The 17209-nt window shown below is 34.4% G+C and overlaps 1 protein-coding gene across 1 annotated transcript in view; it reads right to left on the reverse strand.

The window, feature by feature from the left end:
* Window positions 1-5910: 5910 nt before the first annotated feature.
* The window catches only part of SPEF2 (sperm flagellar 2), a 74336-nt gene continuing 63037 nt past the window's right edge, over window positions 5911-17209 (reverse strand). The window contains exons 30-34 of the mRNA XM_041490207.1: window positions 15574-15666; window positions 14787-14960; window positions 11457-11645; window positions 11158-11280; window positions 5911-5994 (exon numbers count right to left, since the gene is read on the reverse strand). Coding sequence (XP_041346141.1) covers window positions 5911-5994; window positions 11158-11280; window positions 11457-11645; window positions 14787-14960; window positions 15574-15666 — 663 coding nt within the window. The remainder of the gene's footprint in view (window positions 5995-11157; window positions 11281-11456; window positions 11646-14786; window positions 14961-15573; window positions 15667-17209) is intronic.

Here is a 17209-nt window from a genome sequence, read left to right on the forward strand (position 1 = left end):
AGTTTTTAATTTACTAGAAATACTAATTTGATTTTTGTACATGCTGTTATTTCCATTAACAAATTTTAAATGCCCTATGAAAATCCTACACTGACCTAACTAAATATTATTTATCTAAAAGTAGTAACTTTTCCACAGGATGAACTATGATTAAGACCTTCTCCTAAACTTTATCAGAACTACCATATATGTGAAGTTCTGCAGTTGATCAGATTTTGAGTTCAACAGTTATAACTTTGCACATTAAAAAAATAATTTTAAAAACCATCTTGAGCACTGGATGTCATTTGCTGGAAAAAACAGCAATTCATGGTTAACCAGGATGAAATTAAACTTCCTCACATGAAAATGTCAAACTGATGCCTCAAGAAGGCTGGCCTAGAAAGAAGCTCTACAGAGTTTAAAAATAAAGTAGGTACTCATTAAAAGGTCTTAATGGATACACCTTGGGCAGTACAAGAGCCCAGCCAGGGCTACACCCAAGATGTCACAAAATGCATGACTGGTCACAAGGTCTCTCACTTTTATAAGTTTTGGTCCATTTGCATATTGGAGTTAATTGTCCAATCTAGGCTTTAGCTTATGAAGTCTCATCCTTCTTGTTTTCTCTCTTCAGTCCAATGTTGTTTATGCTCTTAGGCCTGAAACTTGTACCAGTTTCCCTTGGTCCCTGACTAGAAAAGGAATTTTTTGTCTACTCTGTGATGAGAGCTTAATATCCTCTAATATGAAGCTCAGAACTACATGCTAAAGCAGCACAGAATCTGAAAAATATAAAAGCTAAAACGTAAGGCATCAATCCTATCTCTAATTAAGCAAGAAAAGTTTTAGCTTTCTCTATGTATACATGTATGTATATATATGTAGACATATACATGTGTAGATGTGTGCAGGTATACATATATGAATATATATATGTGTGTATGCATATATATATGAACATAGATATATATATATACACACACACACACACATGTATTGGAAACAAAGAAAAGGTAAACCTCTGTCATGAGAAAAGTGAGGAAAGGTGAAGGTTTTGCCTAATTTAAACCATTAATCATGCGTGGGCACAGTCCTTCTTCCTGGCAGGTACTGCTGCTACTTTTTAATTAACAGGTACAACATTCACAGCACAAGATAAGTACAAGACAAGAAGTACAAGTACGGACAGCCACTTTTGTTACGTTCATGTAGCACAGTCATGAGCTGGAAGATTATCAAGCCTTTATGCTACTAAGTCAACACTCTGCTACTGTGAGGTGTAAGGATGTCCAAAGCACTGGGGCCCCTGGGGCCAAGAGTTTGGGAAGTCTTGAATGTGAAGTCTTGATGCAAGCGAGAAGCAGCCTAAATGTGAGTGTTGATGTCTTCCTGGTATTGGGAGGTCCAGAACTGTAGTCATTGCTGTAAACATGATGAGTGTTAATTGCTTGAGGGTAATGACTTTTCTCCATCTATTGCAAGCTGTGTTCCCGTTAACAGGTGCCAAAATTGCTCTTGCTGACAGGGCACAGAGCTGGCTCATGTTCAGCTTGCTGTCCACCAACACCCCCAGGTTCTTTTCAGCACAGCTGCTCCTCAGCAATTATCATTATGAGTAGTTACACTTCCCAGAGGGGCAACCTTCTGCACCTCAATTCATGAATTTCCAGGGATCTTCTATGATGAGATGTTGACATGCAGAATTTTCATGACACATTTTATTTAAAATGAACTTTAAAGAAAATAGTTGGTATTTTTCTTCCCACTGCCAAGGATATTTTGTAAAACTGGGAGTTAAATTCAAATGCTTTTCTACAAATGCATATTTGTTATAGAATTTATTGAAGGCAATAAAAGCAGTATCAACCCAGGTAATTTTTACTGATAAAGTGAACAATACTACAACTTCTGAAATTTTCTGATTGATGTTGCTTTAATTTCATAACTATAACATTGCAAAGAAGTTTGTGTAGTGTGCTTGATTTTCAGATTGTGTTTACCACTTTGTTCTTTCAACGGTTTGGAGAGCTTCTCTTAAGCTGTCTACACACTTAAAAACTTCAGCAGAACTAAGAGGCTTTTAACAAAACAGCTGGCTTCACTTACTTACAAAGAATAAAAAAAGAAAGCATGTCTGAACCTCATGCTCAGTGGAAATTTTGAGGTAAGGACCACAGAGCAGATGGAGGAACTTTTCTTGCTATTATGGCAACTATGTGACATCACTCAGCTATTTTAAAGCAAAGTAACAAAACAAAACATAACTGTCTTTTAAAGTGTTCTGGTTATTGCAAAATTTTGAATCTTCCTGTACCAGACTGCTTTCTGAGGAACAAATCTGGAGGTATTCTACTTATATAAAGGAATGGATTATAGCCCTGAAAAAGAGTAATATGGAGCCTGAGTTCTGTACAGAATGAAATGTTGAGATTGATTTATGCTGGGAGATTTTATGCCAATTAATAAAAGTACAGAAAACATCTTAATTCAGCAACACCTTTTGGTTTGTAGCTTTTTTTGAAAGAAGATTTCTGCAGGGATAGAATATAAAAATTGTAGTTATTATGAAAGTATTGATAACATAAGCTTTGCTGCATCTTTTCTAGAGCAAATCATCCAAGGTATTTTCTATGCAGCATAGACAAGAATATCTGAAATAAGTGAAATTAAGGAGTAAATAAAACATTAAAAGACAGCATGCTGTGAAAGCAGGATTGAGCATATGGCATACAAATAACTGAAAGCCAAACTAGCCTTTCTGGTTCAGTTTTTGAACTCTGCATGTTAATATCAAATGGACAGTTATTTCTTCTTTTAGTTCCTGTCACAAACTGTGTCTAAAAGAATTATCTACCTGGATTTTACAACTCTCTGATGAGGAAATTGGCTCATTTAGCTAGTTGCTTCAACAACTTCCCTATTCAAAATCTGCTTGTTATTTTGAAGCCAAGGGTGCCAGCAATTTAATCTACATGGTGTCTACCAGAATGAAGATGGATTCTTGTAAAAATGATATTTGAAATCCCATTACATTTTCCTTTGGTGAAGTAAAGAGACCAAGTTCCTCATACTTTCTCATACATCTTATACATTATTTCCTACCATTCTTGACATTATTCTCTGAATACTTTCTAGTTTCAACTATCCTGCTTGAAGTGTAGCTATAAAAGCTGAACATGATATAACTCTCCTGCTACATCTGAATGCAAAACTACTTAACATTCCCCCTTTATAAAACCAAGGACCTCATTCATGTCTGGGTCACAGCTGGGCTGGGAACTCAAAATCTCTTGAATAACTCTTATGATACTCAGCTATACTCAAGTAGTAGCTGTTGAAAAAATACATTGCAATTTTCAGGCCACACATTCTTTGCTTTGTAAATTATACCTTTGCTTTCCCACAGAGGAGTACATGCTCACTGCATGAAGATTGACACTTCACAAAACCTACTTCACTTTTTACTATTTTACACTGCTCTGCAACCTGCACTTAATTTCAAACATTATCAGTAATGATTTTATGTTCCATTCTGGGTCACAGGTAAAATTTATGAACAGTGTATGAGAAAGGAGGAATACTTGAAGAATCTTACCTAAATAGAAATTTGTGGTTTTCAGTAGGTGAAGCTTCTTCTTCCTTCACTCAGGTTTAAGTACTGTAGGGAAGGCTTTTTGAAAATAATACCTTTTTTATTTTCTAATGGAGATCTCCAGTGTGCAAAGTCAGAATTGAACACTTAGGTAATTAAAGCTGGTTTTTAATAAGAAACTAAATGTGGAACAAAAGAAACAATTTAAAGATTATGAAATATGCAAAAGGCAGAGAACTAAATTGCAATTCTCTTCTATTCATGTAATAATTTAATATGGAATAAAAAGCCAAATTCATGTGTGAATATATACACTTTATGTTTAAAAAAATATTGGGGATAAAACTGACCAAATTATCTATGTTATGTGAAGAAATTATTCTGGTAAAAAGAGTAATTTGTATGCATATCATGAAGTCTGTTGTCACATGTAAAATGAGGATGTTGAGGTTTTAGCATGGTTTGTGGGGGCACAACAAAGTTACATCTGTTTCTGTGCTGGTGTGGTTAGCACAAAATATGTAGACTGAAGAGACATTAACACTTTTTGCCTGAAGTGATAAGCTGACTGGGTTCTATTCTGAGAGTCATATATCACATATAGATGCTTTGATCTGCTACCCCTAGACTTTCCTTTCAAAATGTGACTGTCTTTAATCAAAGAAATAAATCTGCCGTTATTGACATCAGGTTCTAAAAATCTGAAAAAATATTTACTGCCAGATTTCTTTATCTGGTCTCTTAGTTGTTGTCTAAGCGTTCCTCTTTTTTTATATGCTGCTATTGCTTTTTTGATACAGAACTGTTTTATAACTCAGAAAGGCAATACAGAAACCTCACAAGGAACATCATCATTTGTGGGTAATATACTATCTCATGCATACTCAGCTAAAAAGTAATAAAGATATATTAAAATGAAAAAATATTCTGTGCAGATAACATTCTTAGCAAAGTGTAAAGGTTTGTGGCTCCCTATGGGTTATATGACTTCAATGAGATTATTTGTATTCTTAAAGAGCATCATATGTTCAAATACTTTGCTGAATCAAAACAGGGAAAAGACCATTTAAACATTTTGTGCAATTTTTATGAGAGTAACGATGAATGCAGAAAAAAAAATATACTCCAGAATGAAGGAGCAGCGTTCAGGTACGAGCTACTAAGTCAGTGTAGAAAGCTGAAGGTTTGCTAATATCTTGGGCAGCTGGCAGACTAAAAATTAGACCCTATACTGAGTTCAGATAATCACAGTTACCAGTTTCCTATGTTTAGTCTTCAGAAAACTTGGCACTGTAGATTAGAAGAATGCCAGAATACCACTGAAAGCCAAGAATTTTTATGCAACTCCATTTTCAAATCCAGGGAAATTATTTACAAATAATTTTTCATGGACCTGTATGTCACACAGGTCCATGAAAAAATCGTTCCTATCAACTTAGAGTCAGCCATCATTAGACACAAGAGAATGGAGAAATTGGATAGAACTGCATTTAAACAGGAAAAACGGGAAAACCCAGTAACACTCAGACTTCAAATAGATAAAGAAACACCCACTTAAGTTGTAAGGAGAGCATTTGACCAAGGCTCTGCTTAATCTGCCAGAGAAGTCAACATTCTCCAGGTGTCATGGTCTGCCATAGATATTTTTAGACAAGCACCTATCACACATAAAAGTCTGCAGCATGTCTGGAGTATGTGGTGCCCTTGAACACACTGAGGGCACCTCAACAAAAAAAGGACAGCAGGCAGGTCTTTAGCAGGTGGTAGAGTTGAGATGTACTGCAAGGTTAGAAATAGAAAGGTTCAATGGCAAAGATTCATCATCTCCACTGTCAACAAACACTCAGTTTTCATGAACACGATTTATCCTGGTCTTAGAGAAAACAGTTTTCATTTAAGAAATTGCAACATGCTTTGAAAGACTAATTGATTACAGCACTTAGTTCATTAAAAATTAATTAATTAATAAACTGTACATATAACAAAAGCTGAATAGATAGCTTAGTACATTTAGAAGAATTGGACATATTCTTTTCTTTAACCAAATCTTAATGACGACACTACCATCTCTGTTTAAGTTTAGAAATTGGTTTAATTTTATTTAGAAATATCATCAGACTATTTAAGATGAGCAAACCATAACTTTCCCTTTTTGTGGTTTTATTGTTTTGCTTTTTTGAATTTTAAAGTAACAGAAAATGTGTAGTTGGAGTGGGATTTTGCTCTTGCAACAATAAACAAAAAACTTCTCATGGAAGAGAGGACTGGACCTGTAAGACACATTTCTTACAGACTTTGAGAAAAAAGATTTCTTAATGTTCACAAACTGTAATTTTTCATACATTTATGCCTTCACATGTGTTTTGCTCCCAATCAGTTGATTGTGCTTCTTTGGATCTTTGGAGAAAGACTTTTATATCCTATGAAAAGGAAAAAGGAAATATTAAAAGTAATTTCATGTTGCAGCCTGAAAACTGCAGTAATAACACCTTAAAACTTGCAGTAATAACACCTGTCTATCTTCAGGGTGAGCTTTCCAGTGACTAGATTATGGTGAAAAACTAACTTCAGTGGAGATAAATTACAGAGTCCCCACATTACAGACAATGTCTTCCAGCAGGGCACTGTAACTCATTCAGCTGAGGTGCTATAATATCACTGAGATGATGTTTTCATGGTATCCATGGGACTTAATTTCCTTTGGTGGTTCTACCAAACAACACTATGTTAAAATGCAACTCTTAAACTGAGATCTTAAACATCTTCTTAATATGTAAAGAGATGTATCAAGAGTGTTGTTTAAACCAGTAAATGTTATTCAGAACATACAAAGACAAATTGTTCAATTAAGTGAGGGTTTTTTTAGTATGTCATATTTCAGACTGAACTTTAACAACAACTCCAGGGCAAAGATACTAAATATATATGTAACTAGTACTTTGAATAACATATACCCTCAGTAGGTTAATGTTATGCTTTGTTCTTTATACCATATTGTCTGATTTGTTAATTTGCAATAATTTTGTATTAGCAGAATCTTTTCCATTTCCCGTTTCAGCAACACTATCCATTGTAGGATGTGTAAGTAGGATGAACAAGGGATTTCTGTTTTAAAAAATAACATGCTGAGCATTCAATACAAAGATAAATATTTAACTTTCTGTGTCAGAATACACATCTTTTCCTTTAGGAGAATAATTAACAGTCAGATTTTTTATTTATAAGTAGTATTTTTATATACATGTAGTGCAATATATATTTTGTGCATAATTTGAAGATACAACCTTTTCTCAAAAGCAGAAACTGCCTGTATGTAATGATGCCTCACAAATTTGCAATATACCAGAAGCATTTCAGTGAATACAGAACTATGCTAAAAGAAATATTACCAGTCATTGGTTTTAGAAGGTTGCACTAATATTTATCTTTGATTCTAGGAAACACTTCACTATAAGGAGGCATTTTTCAGCAAATTGAGTCAGAAAAAGTAGTTTCAATCCTGGTTAGATATAATAAATGTAAAATAAATAAAATAAATAAATATCATGTAAAAAATAAAATAAATGTAGTACTAAATGCTATCAAAAAACTGGAGATAGAGTGCTCCAACAGTTTTACTATGTCCATCTTTAAAGAAGGAAACATTTTTTTTAAGATGAACACTTATTATTTATATTTCTTTAATATAAGAAACAACCTCTTTTATGTACATTAAATTTTCTAAGATTATTTAGGGATGGGATACATCATCAAGAGAAGAATAACATAGGTCTCTTTTTTCAATGAGGTACTTAAACACTGAGTTAGATTTTCCTTTTCTTGCACACTGGGACATTTAAAACACCACATGAAAAAAGCTACTCCAGTTTCATAAGTATTACAGTTACAGCTTATGACTAAACAGTGATTCAGCAGTACTTTTTTCTGTGAAAACCTTGACACATGGTCCAGTTCATAAGATGTATTTAATATAATCTGTATGAACCGTCCCTATGACAAGAAGCTCTTTTACTTTCTGAAATGATACATGGAATTCTGAATGTTTGATGTGTAACATTAAATGGCTGCAGCAGGTACAAAAGGTTTTGTTTAGACAGGTTCTTCAACATACTAATAAACATTTTTTCAAAAAGCCATGTTAACTACACATTAGAAATCCTGCTTCAGTGGAACTCCTATCTAAAAGAATACCTGGATTATGTTACTGAAGTGATTAACAAAATGAACAACATTAACAGCATGAACAACAGTAACCATATGACAAACAATTTAAATGGAACAAGAGTAATGCAAGGGTCTGTGCTAAATGTATTCAAAACATAAACACACAGAAATATGATGTGATACCCCTATTTTCAATAAAAGTGCTTTTTTAAAAGGGCTATTCAGGATTTGAAAGCAGAATAAGAAATATAATGCAATTTATCCAATGCATAATATTTTTTATATTAATAAACTGCTAATTATCAAACTACCTTATCTTCAGTAATCATAAGAATGCGGTTTACTCAAAGTAACAAATACTGCATTAGGCATTAAGAATTATAGAAGTAGAATATATCCCAGACTCTTTCTTTAAATTTATCACAATCAAAATGCAGAATTACTAAAATATGTGGTTGTTTCTGAATTACCATATCTGTGACAGTCTCAGAACAGATGGTAAAATTTGCAACAATAAATAATGAGGCCTAAAGAAAACCCCTTAATTGACCGAAGCTAATAGATGAACACATGCAGTGGAAAAAGCAGATTGCTTGCTTCTCCCATTTGATCAGCTGGTGTAATAAAAATCTTCTCTCATTTATTATTAAAGTTATTCAAAGAAAATTTAATTGAGCATGTAATGAAGATCCTTCATAAACATACACATGTGTCATCTGCCTGTTCTCATGGAATAAATTTTATCTGATAAGTGAAAAAAATGTGCTGATATTGGCAAACACTTGAAAGTTCTAGTTAGGACCAGAAAACCTTGTAATCAGGTCAGAAAAGACAAGATGAAAAAGCAATAGAATTTCTGGGCATATTAATTTGTAGACATTTGTACTAAGGCTGACAGAAAGGTCACCATTATGTAGGATGGTGTCAGTCCACTAGCAGAGAAAACAAAATCCCTGCAAAAGACAATAAATCTCACATGGAAAAAGATTTTTTTTTTTGAGATATGACAGATAATAATAGTTGAAATTGAACAGGTCATCAAGATCCAAAAGAATCAGGTATCCTAACTTAAAGTGGAAAAATTGTAAGCTAGATGTTCCCTTTATAGTTTTCAGCAAAACATTTTACTTTCTGCTGTTTATGACTGCATTAGTACAAACATTTTAACTTTTAGAAACCACACCCTGACTTGCTATATTTATCTTGTAAAAGATCTCAAAATAACAGCACTGTGGTTGACTTTCATTTTTATAGAAATCTCTGAGGAGAATTTTTGCAAAAATAATTGATGCTAGAAATATTGTCTTGGAAAGAAGAAAGTTCACCTGCTCCCCAAATAGGGAATTGATACAGGAAAAATCTTCCTTGGGTCTGTATGCAATAGACCAGAATTGCAACCTACTTAAAACAATGGCCCCTGGGTCTCTATGCCTGTTTGCTTGTGAATATAAAAGTTTTTTGCTAAACCTGAGTATTGATGTCATGCATAAAACAAAACTCTGTATTTAACAGTACAGTCAAGCAATGAAATAGTTTGGGCTTAAGAACAGAAACCATAGAGTACTATATTTGAGATACAGTCAGTATAAACCTTTTCAAGAGGAAGTTCTGAGTATTACAAATGATAACTGAAGCTCTGCATCATCTAACTGTTGAGTCAGGAGATACAGGAATCAACAGAACCTGCCAAATAAGTAGGAAAATGTCTCATTTAAGTGGAATGATACCAGTATATAAACAAGCTGGGAACACCTCTGGGCTTCAGTATGTGCACTGAAACCCTCAGTTACTGCCAAAATTCATATACACCATCCTGCAGCTTTTCTTATAGACTGACAATTCTTATACCTGAACTGCCCTGAATATATCCTACCAGCCAGAAATAACACAGGTAATTGATGGCAGCTAATACAATTTAAACATGCTCTACAATCTACTCTTTAAGCTATGTTACAAAGTACCTCCTAAAAATGGTAAAGGAAAATCAGAAATTTCAATTGAGTATAAATATGGTGCATTTGATTTTCAGCCATTGGTCAGTGTGAAATTTTTTTAACAAAGAGTCTCTGTAAGTTGCCCAGCAGATAGGTAAGGCTTTACTCAGTTTACACCCTAATTAAATTTTACTTTAGGTTTCATCACGTTTGGTCTTCATGAAGAGGCTGCATTATATTAAATGCTACAAAGTCAGTGAGCGTTTGTGTAAACAACAGTTCTAGAGAGCTGCTTTAAAAAATGCTTTGGTCTACAAGAAATTCAGTGAGGTTGGGAAAAAAATCAAATTAGAAAATGCAGTATTCAATTAAATAAAAAGAGTCAGGAAGAAAGAATGGGGAAGGGAAGGGAAGGGAAGGGAAGGGAAGGGAAGGGAAGGGAAGGGAAGGGAAGGGAAGGGAAGGGAGGAATAACTTAACATTGCACGGCATCTGTCTTCCCAAATTGACTGAGACCTCAATATAGGCAGGATGGACATACATGGATAGTTATAATCTTCAATTTTATTGTCTTGTCATTGTCTTGCATTTCCTATCACTTTCTACTGCAGCAAATGGATTTTTAACCCTCACTTTTACTGAGTAAATTTATTATTTTATTTTTATGTTTTATCTTTTATTGACAACATTTATGAGTGATACAATAAATGCTGGGCAATTCGCATGCTGCAAGTGAGGAATAAAATTAAGAAATAGCAAGTTACTCCTATGCTATCATGTATCTTTTTCAGATTTACATTTTGTGGGATGCTACAGGGGTGATCATCTAAAACTTGTGAAGACTGTTTATTGTTTATTGACTGTTTATTGTCCCATTTGAGTTGGGACATGCACATGCAAGCATTCTCTCATCTTCTCAAGCTGTTTTCTTACACTTTGTATATCAAGTAATTTTGCCATAGTTTGATATCTTAAATAGGGTGATTCTCTGGACCAAACTTGCCTTTTGTGCAACTGTTTTAATGCATGTTTAAACATAGGTGCAGGCAGCAGGGAAGCTCTAGACAGTGGCAGGGAAGAACACTTGGACCTGTACTGCCTCTGCATGCCCTTTTCTGCTGCCTGGTTGGCCTGGGGTGGAATGGGATCTACCACATATCCTACAGTGTCCTGCAGTATGATCCTGTTGGGAGGATAATTCAACCAGCCTCCTTTCGATGGATGGGGAGAAAGGCAAAGCCATATTAGGCAGTTCCAAGCCAGCAAGACTTGCACAACAAACAGTTCTGAAAGTGGCCCAGTCTTTGATGGATGGAATTTTCACAGAAAACAAAAAACCTGATCTACCCAACAGCTACAGGGCTGTATAGCTGATTTACATTTCAAATTGACAGTGTCTGCATTAATTACATGTATATCTCCGGGACAATGCAAATTTAAGCATGTATGCTTACAAAGTCTTTGGTCCCAGACAGGAATACTTACAGGTAGTTTGTATTCTTGGCATGTGTTAATCAAATTTTCCATGAAAGGATGCTTCAAAAGGAGTTCAAATGCAATGGGTGTCAGATCTTCAGCACCTAATTCTTGGTACATCTTGGTGAAATGCTTTAAGTAAAAATAATATGTGGTCAATTTCTTGTAAAAAAAAATAAAACCAAAAAAAAAAAAAAAAAAAAAAAAAACCACACAAAAAAAAAACTGTGGAAAAGCAAAGATCACAGCATATTTTTTTTAAACATATGATTCAAGCTACGAAACCATCCTTGAATCAATCTGCCTACCTTATCATAGCTGTCTGCCTTCTCCAGACAGCTAAATCTATGGAAATCTTCATCTTTACTTCCTCTAGTATGAAACACTTTGAGTAGAGATGCCACTGAAATAATTTCTTCACCTGTGCAATTCAAGACTTGTTTTTCATCCTCTATTAAAGTCTTTTCATTTGACAATATGTTGGGACTTGAAGAATCCTAAAAATTTAGGCACAGTTATCATACTTGGGGATAAACAATTTATCAGTAGATGATCGATTTCAGTGAAAAAAACCAATTAAGAACCAATGGATTACAATTCCAAACTTCAGTTCTTACATAACGAAAGTCTTCAACTTACAAAAAATTATCTACTTCACCATAGGATGGAGGAAAAAATCCTGACAGTCCAGAAATAGCCATAATCTTGGCATGAACAGAAATTGAATAGATAGCTTTTTCCAGGAATGTGGCCAACATTGCACAGAAAATCCAGTATTTCTCAGAGCAACAAAACATTAAAATATTTAATAGTTACTAACTACAATACCAATAAATTTGTGTTTATTTAAGGAGTAAACTTGGTAATTCTGGATGTTCACATGAAAAAAACCAGCATGAGTTTTCTAGTCCAAATCCAGTCACTGCAAGAACTCTGTTTTGGCCAACAGTTAAATAGCTCTCCACAGAAATAGGTATTTTTTAGTTTATGCAGAAAAATTAAGTTTACTTTAAGCAAGCAACTAGACAATTTTAGAGCTGGTCAAAGAGAAAAAAACCCCTAAAACTAAATAAAAAAAAAACCTGCTGCAGAGATTTGTGAACACAAAGATGAGAAAGGACATCACATAGGTGAACAGTGCTTCGACTAGATTACATCACAGTGTAGACTAACCACTAGCAGCAGAGACTGCTGAGGTTCAGTCACACCTGTGCTGTGTGCCTTGGGCCTTAATGCATTTAATTTTGAGCACAGGAGGGGTACAGTCATTTACATTCTTTTTAACACACAGTAATCAAGGTTACAGAAATATCAGCTGAAATTTTTTGGTCTGTCATTGCATTGCTTACACTAAGCTGTGAGACCTACACAACCAATAATACCATTATTTAGACATAAAATGAAGTTAGTAAAAGAAGTTTCAAGAATATGTTAGTCTGAGCTTCTCTTAACAACATGAAGGCTCCAGATGTACTTCTGCAGGCGGATACCAATGAGAAGATGTTACAGTAGCCAGCACAGAACAAGAAAAAGAGAAGCAGCAAATTAGGTGAAGTTCTGTAAGTGCTTATGTATGAGCCAGCTGCCTAAGGTGTGAAACTTCTTAGAGATGAGCTAGATAGCTCTTTATATTTCACTGATGAATGTTCCACTGATAATATTTACTACATTTCCAGTACCTGGAGTGAGAATTGGGATATTTCGATCACATGTAAACAGCCACAGGGAAACAAAGGTTTAGGTTCTTAATTTGATGCTGAAACCACTTTCGATGTCTTCAGGACTCTGTGTATTTGATGCTCCCCTTCACTTGGCTCAAACCTGACAGAATATCAATGCACCATTTCCTTTTCCCCACCTTGTGTTTGCAGAATAACCTTCATGAAATTCTGTCTCTACTAAAGAGATTCTGTCTCTACTAATTGTGTCTCTACTCTCTCTCATTTACTTCAGTGGTATGGGATTTCTTTTGTTGCCTTCTGTCCATACTCAACATTATCATTTAAGTGCATAGGCATGGAACAAAAAGGCATAAAAAAATTAGAAAAATGAAAATATTTAAAAATAAAATACTAAAATGATGTTTGAAAATCAGTCCAGTGATTCTGTGCACCAGCCTAGACAACTATAAAGTTAAAGAGAATCCATATAAGCAAGATTTGTTTAACATCTAATTCTTGGATATTCCTAGGTTTCTGAGGGACTCTCCAAGGTGAATTAGTCACACAATCTGTCTGTTTAATACACTGTGGGACATAGATCAGACATAGCACAGTGAGTGAGAAAGCAGGCATGAGGAAATGCTCAGCTTAGAAGGGACATCTCTTTCTTCTCAGAGATCCAGTTAATTCTGGGCTGAAGACAAATGCTCCCCTTCACTCGTGACTCACAGCCTTAAGAAGTTGTTGACACATAGGTGATAATGCCAGTCTCTTACTTATATACCACCAAACTTCCAACCAAAGAGATGAAACCAAGCAGAAAATGGCAAAGAGGAGAACGGGTTGTGTAGCTTTATATCCAGTGAGATGAAAGTTAGAACTTTTCACCAAAATATGGGAAATAAATACCACAATATCTAATTGGGACCACTCCGTGCTCTCCTTCTTCCTATGAAATGTGGAAAGTCTTATTGTCTTATTGTCTCTTTCAGTCTCTCCAGTGTACAAAAACTCTGTTATGCCAAACAAAACACAGAGAAGTATAGTAACTTCTGTCATGTGAAATTATAAAACGCTATTTTGCATATGTAGATGATTACCCTGTGTAGTAAAATAATGCCTTTTCTGTGCTGTTTCTAGAAATCTCAATCATACTTTAAGTTCTGGGCAAATGCTGGAGTCACTGTGGTTGCAACAGGGCAATAAATCATTAAATTATCTTGAACAGCAATCTCTTTCCAAAGTGTGTACAGATAAATAATTTATATCTTAAAAAATAACTTATACTTCAATAAATATAAGTATTCACTAATAAGTAACTGATGCATGCAGTGGACTAATTCCAGTTTTGAGGCTTTAATAAAAAAAAAACATACTTCAGAAATACTAATAATGTTCAAATGACTAGTTTTCTTTGATTTAACAATGCATTCATCATGGCTGAAAAAATAATTTAAAAATTATTTTGTATGAAACAAATTATTATTATACCTTCTGGTTTACAGATAAACCTAAACAATTGGAAATAACATGACAAAGATGCATCTGAATACCCCAAAGAAACGTAGTGGAAAATAAAGTAAGACCAGCAATAATACCCGGCCTTACATCTTGAGATAACATTACTGTAAGTCACACTGCAGTCTAATTCCAGAGGATTGACAGCTGGTCAATGAAGCAAAAGAACTTCCATTCATATGCACAAGGAGTAATCACCAGTAAATATCTTAAACTTTCATTAATGGCAAGCAAATTTCCAGACTTTTGAAAGAATCCTTCTGAGTATTATTACCAATGCAATGTTTCCATGAATTCAGTTAGACTACTTGTAAGGATTGGAGCTACCCAGGATAAGCAAATATAGAAAAATATAGGTAATTTATAATTTGAAAGTACTACTTTCAAATTATATTATTCTATTACATATTATTCTAATATATTAATACTATTCTCTAGTATTTTTCTGTAATATTTTACCACACATGGAAGGGAAGCTTTCTTTTTTCTGTGAATATATGCTCCAGTAGCAATGCTAAGTGCTCTGTATACACCTTCAACTGGATCAGAGTGGGAGGCGAAATAAAGCAGCATCTCAGTATAGTCCAGCAGAGCAGGGTCTTTTTTGGTATCCACAAATAAATGGAAGAAAAACTATAGAACGGCAAAAATAAGCAAATTAATTTCTATACGCGAACTTAAATGAAATACAAATCAAGGACTGTAGAGAAAAGCATGAAATACAGTAATTACTGCTAATAAGAGCTACTCTGCTTAAGAGCATATTGAGACTGTACAAATCAAGGCTGTGATAAATCATAAATATGTGTTAAGTAATTCAAGGAAAGAGAAATTGAGTTTCGCAGAAAAGATAGAAATTAATAAAACCTTGTATCATGACAAATATGTTCAAAGCATTTTTTGTATTCAGATTATTATTAGCCCCCTCTTTCATGGAAAATTCTGTGAGCTCAGATGCAGTGATCATTTGCCTCCCATTCTTTACAAAGCTGGTTGCTGTGTAGCAAAATTAATGCCATTCAACCAAGAGCAGGAGTAATTAAGTCTTTCTGAGCAGACTATGATTTAGAATGCTCAAGGATGACTCTTGGATTCCTCTCTACATTATTCTGAAGCACCACTTCACCTGAAAAAAAATCCAAAAAAAATGCAGCATTTATTGAAAAAAAGAGACCCAAAAACCTCTGAAATGAGACCTATCATGTTTGAATAGCGATTTCTTCAAAATACCGATGTTTTCAGTTACCTTTATGAGGTATTTTAGCCTTTCTAAAGACACAGGTTCTTCGCAACTTTCTGTTATGCTTAGATCTTCATTTCCATTAAACCATAAGCCAACCTGATTTCATAAATAAATAAATAAATAAATAAGTTTGCTTATTTTCATACATTGAAATAAGGTGGTATTTATACTCTAGCTGTTCAACACAGAGGTTACTAGGAGCCTAATTTCTGGACTTAATCAAACTGAATTTGTTGTTAATATACAATGACGAGAATAATTAAGTAGCTGTTTGTATGTTGTAACAGATACTTGAGAAGTTACTGAAAATCAAATAGGATAGAAGTGAATGTATGCTTTTGAAAAAAGTGAAAATTAACTATGTCATTGTAAATCTATGCTGCTGAAGAAGCAGAATATGATATGGAGCTTCTATGCATGTTCTGGTTTCTTCCTATTAGGACATCCTTTGCTAACCCCTACAGCTTTTGTCCAGACTGTACTTTTAGAAGAAACTGTCCATACAATTCCCTGTGATGCAGGATGGAGCCACGGCTCTCCCTATGCTTGCCTGCTCCCAACAAGATGACCAAGAGTCCTACAGAGCCAGAGCTACAACTGTAAATTAAAAGTGCTCAGAACCAATTACGTAGTACTAGACTCTAGACACAGGAAGGATCAGCTAGATCTGGATAAGCATGAACAAACTTCCTATAGAAAAATTAACCTTGGTGAAACCACATCCGGTTGTACAAACAACATCACAGCAGGGACAACCCATCACCATTACCTGGAGATGGGCCCCAGCACTGTGTAGTTTACCACTGTAGGTGCAGAGAGAGAGGACAGGTGGAGCAGCTCAAATTCCCAGTGGGTTATTCAAACCAGTTGTTTTATTGCATATTTACTACCTTGTAATAGTGAAGTGATTAAATTAATTGCTCGGTTAATATTATATTTGCAATAGGATCTTGTGATAAAAATGTACGTTCTCGGTCTGCACGTCTTGTGACTGCTAGCTTATTTGCAAACTCTTCAGCAAAACTTACAACAATAGAAAGAATAAATGCACATAGACCTACATTTTTTGTGGGTTTTCTGGCTTTGCAGAGTTTGTTTCTTAGAAAGTCTGTGGTGGGCAGGGATTGGCAGGTGCTCCTGGAAGTTTTAAATTAATCAAATAATTTCTGAAAATTACAAGCCTCTGGAGTAACACAGTGTTTATTTATTCTTCTTTAAAAACCAATGCTAGGTGAGTGGAAAATAAATTACAATAAAGTTTCTATGAAATGTATTCAAAACAGTTGGAAAATTATATTTAATATCACCAAACAAATACAGAAACTGGCAAGACTGGAGTATCTACAGACACCTATATGTGTATATATATATATGGTAGATATATATATATATAGTATAGCCCAAGAGAGTGAACTAGCAAGTATCATTCTAAATATGGTTAAAATGCAAAGTAAAAGTAAGTGAAAATGAGCAGAATTTGGAAAGAACAAAAATGTAGTCATAATACTATTTCTGAAAAACCTTGTTGAACTGTGTGACAATTCAAACAGAAGTTGTCTTCAGAAAAATTATCAAAGAATTTTATAATTTTCCATGTATTCAAGGCTTGAGGACTGGTCTTGAGAAAATTAATTATTGG

The sequence above is a fragment of the Pyrgilauda ruficollis genome, unplaced genomic scaffold (genome assembly GCF_017590135.1).
Source record: "Pyrgilauda ruficollis isolate IOZ18807 unplaced genomic scaffold, ASM1759013v1 scaffold120, whole genome shotgun sequence".
Taxonomy (NCBI): domain Eukaryota; kingdom Metazoa; phylum Chordata; class Aves; order Passeriformes; family Passeridae; genus Pyrgilauda; species Pyrgilauda ruficollis.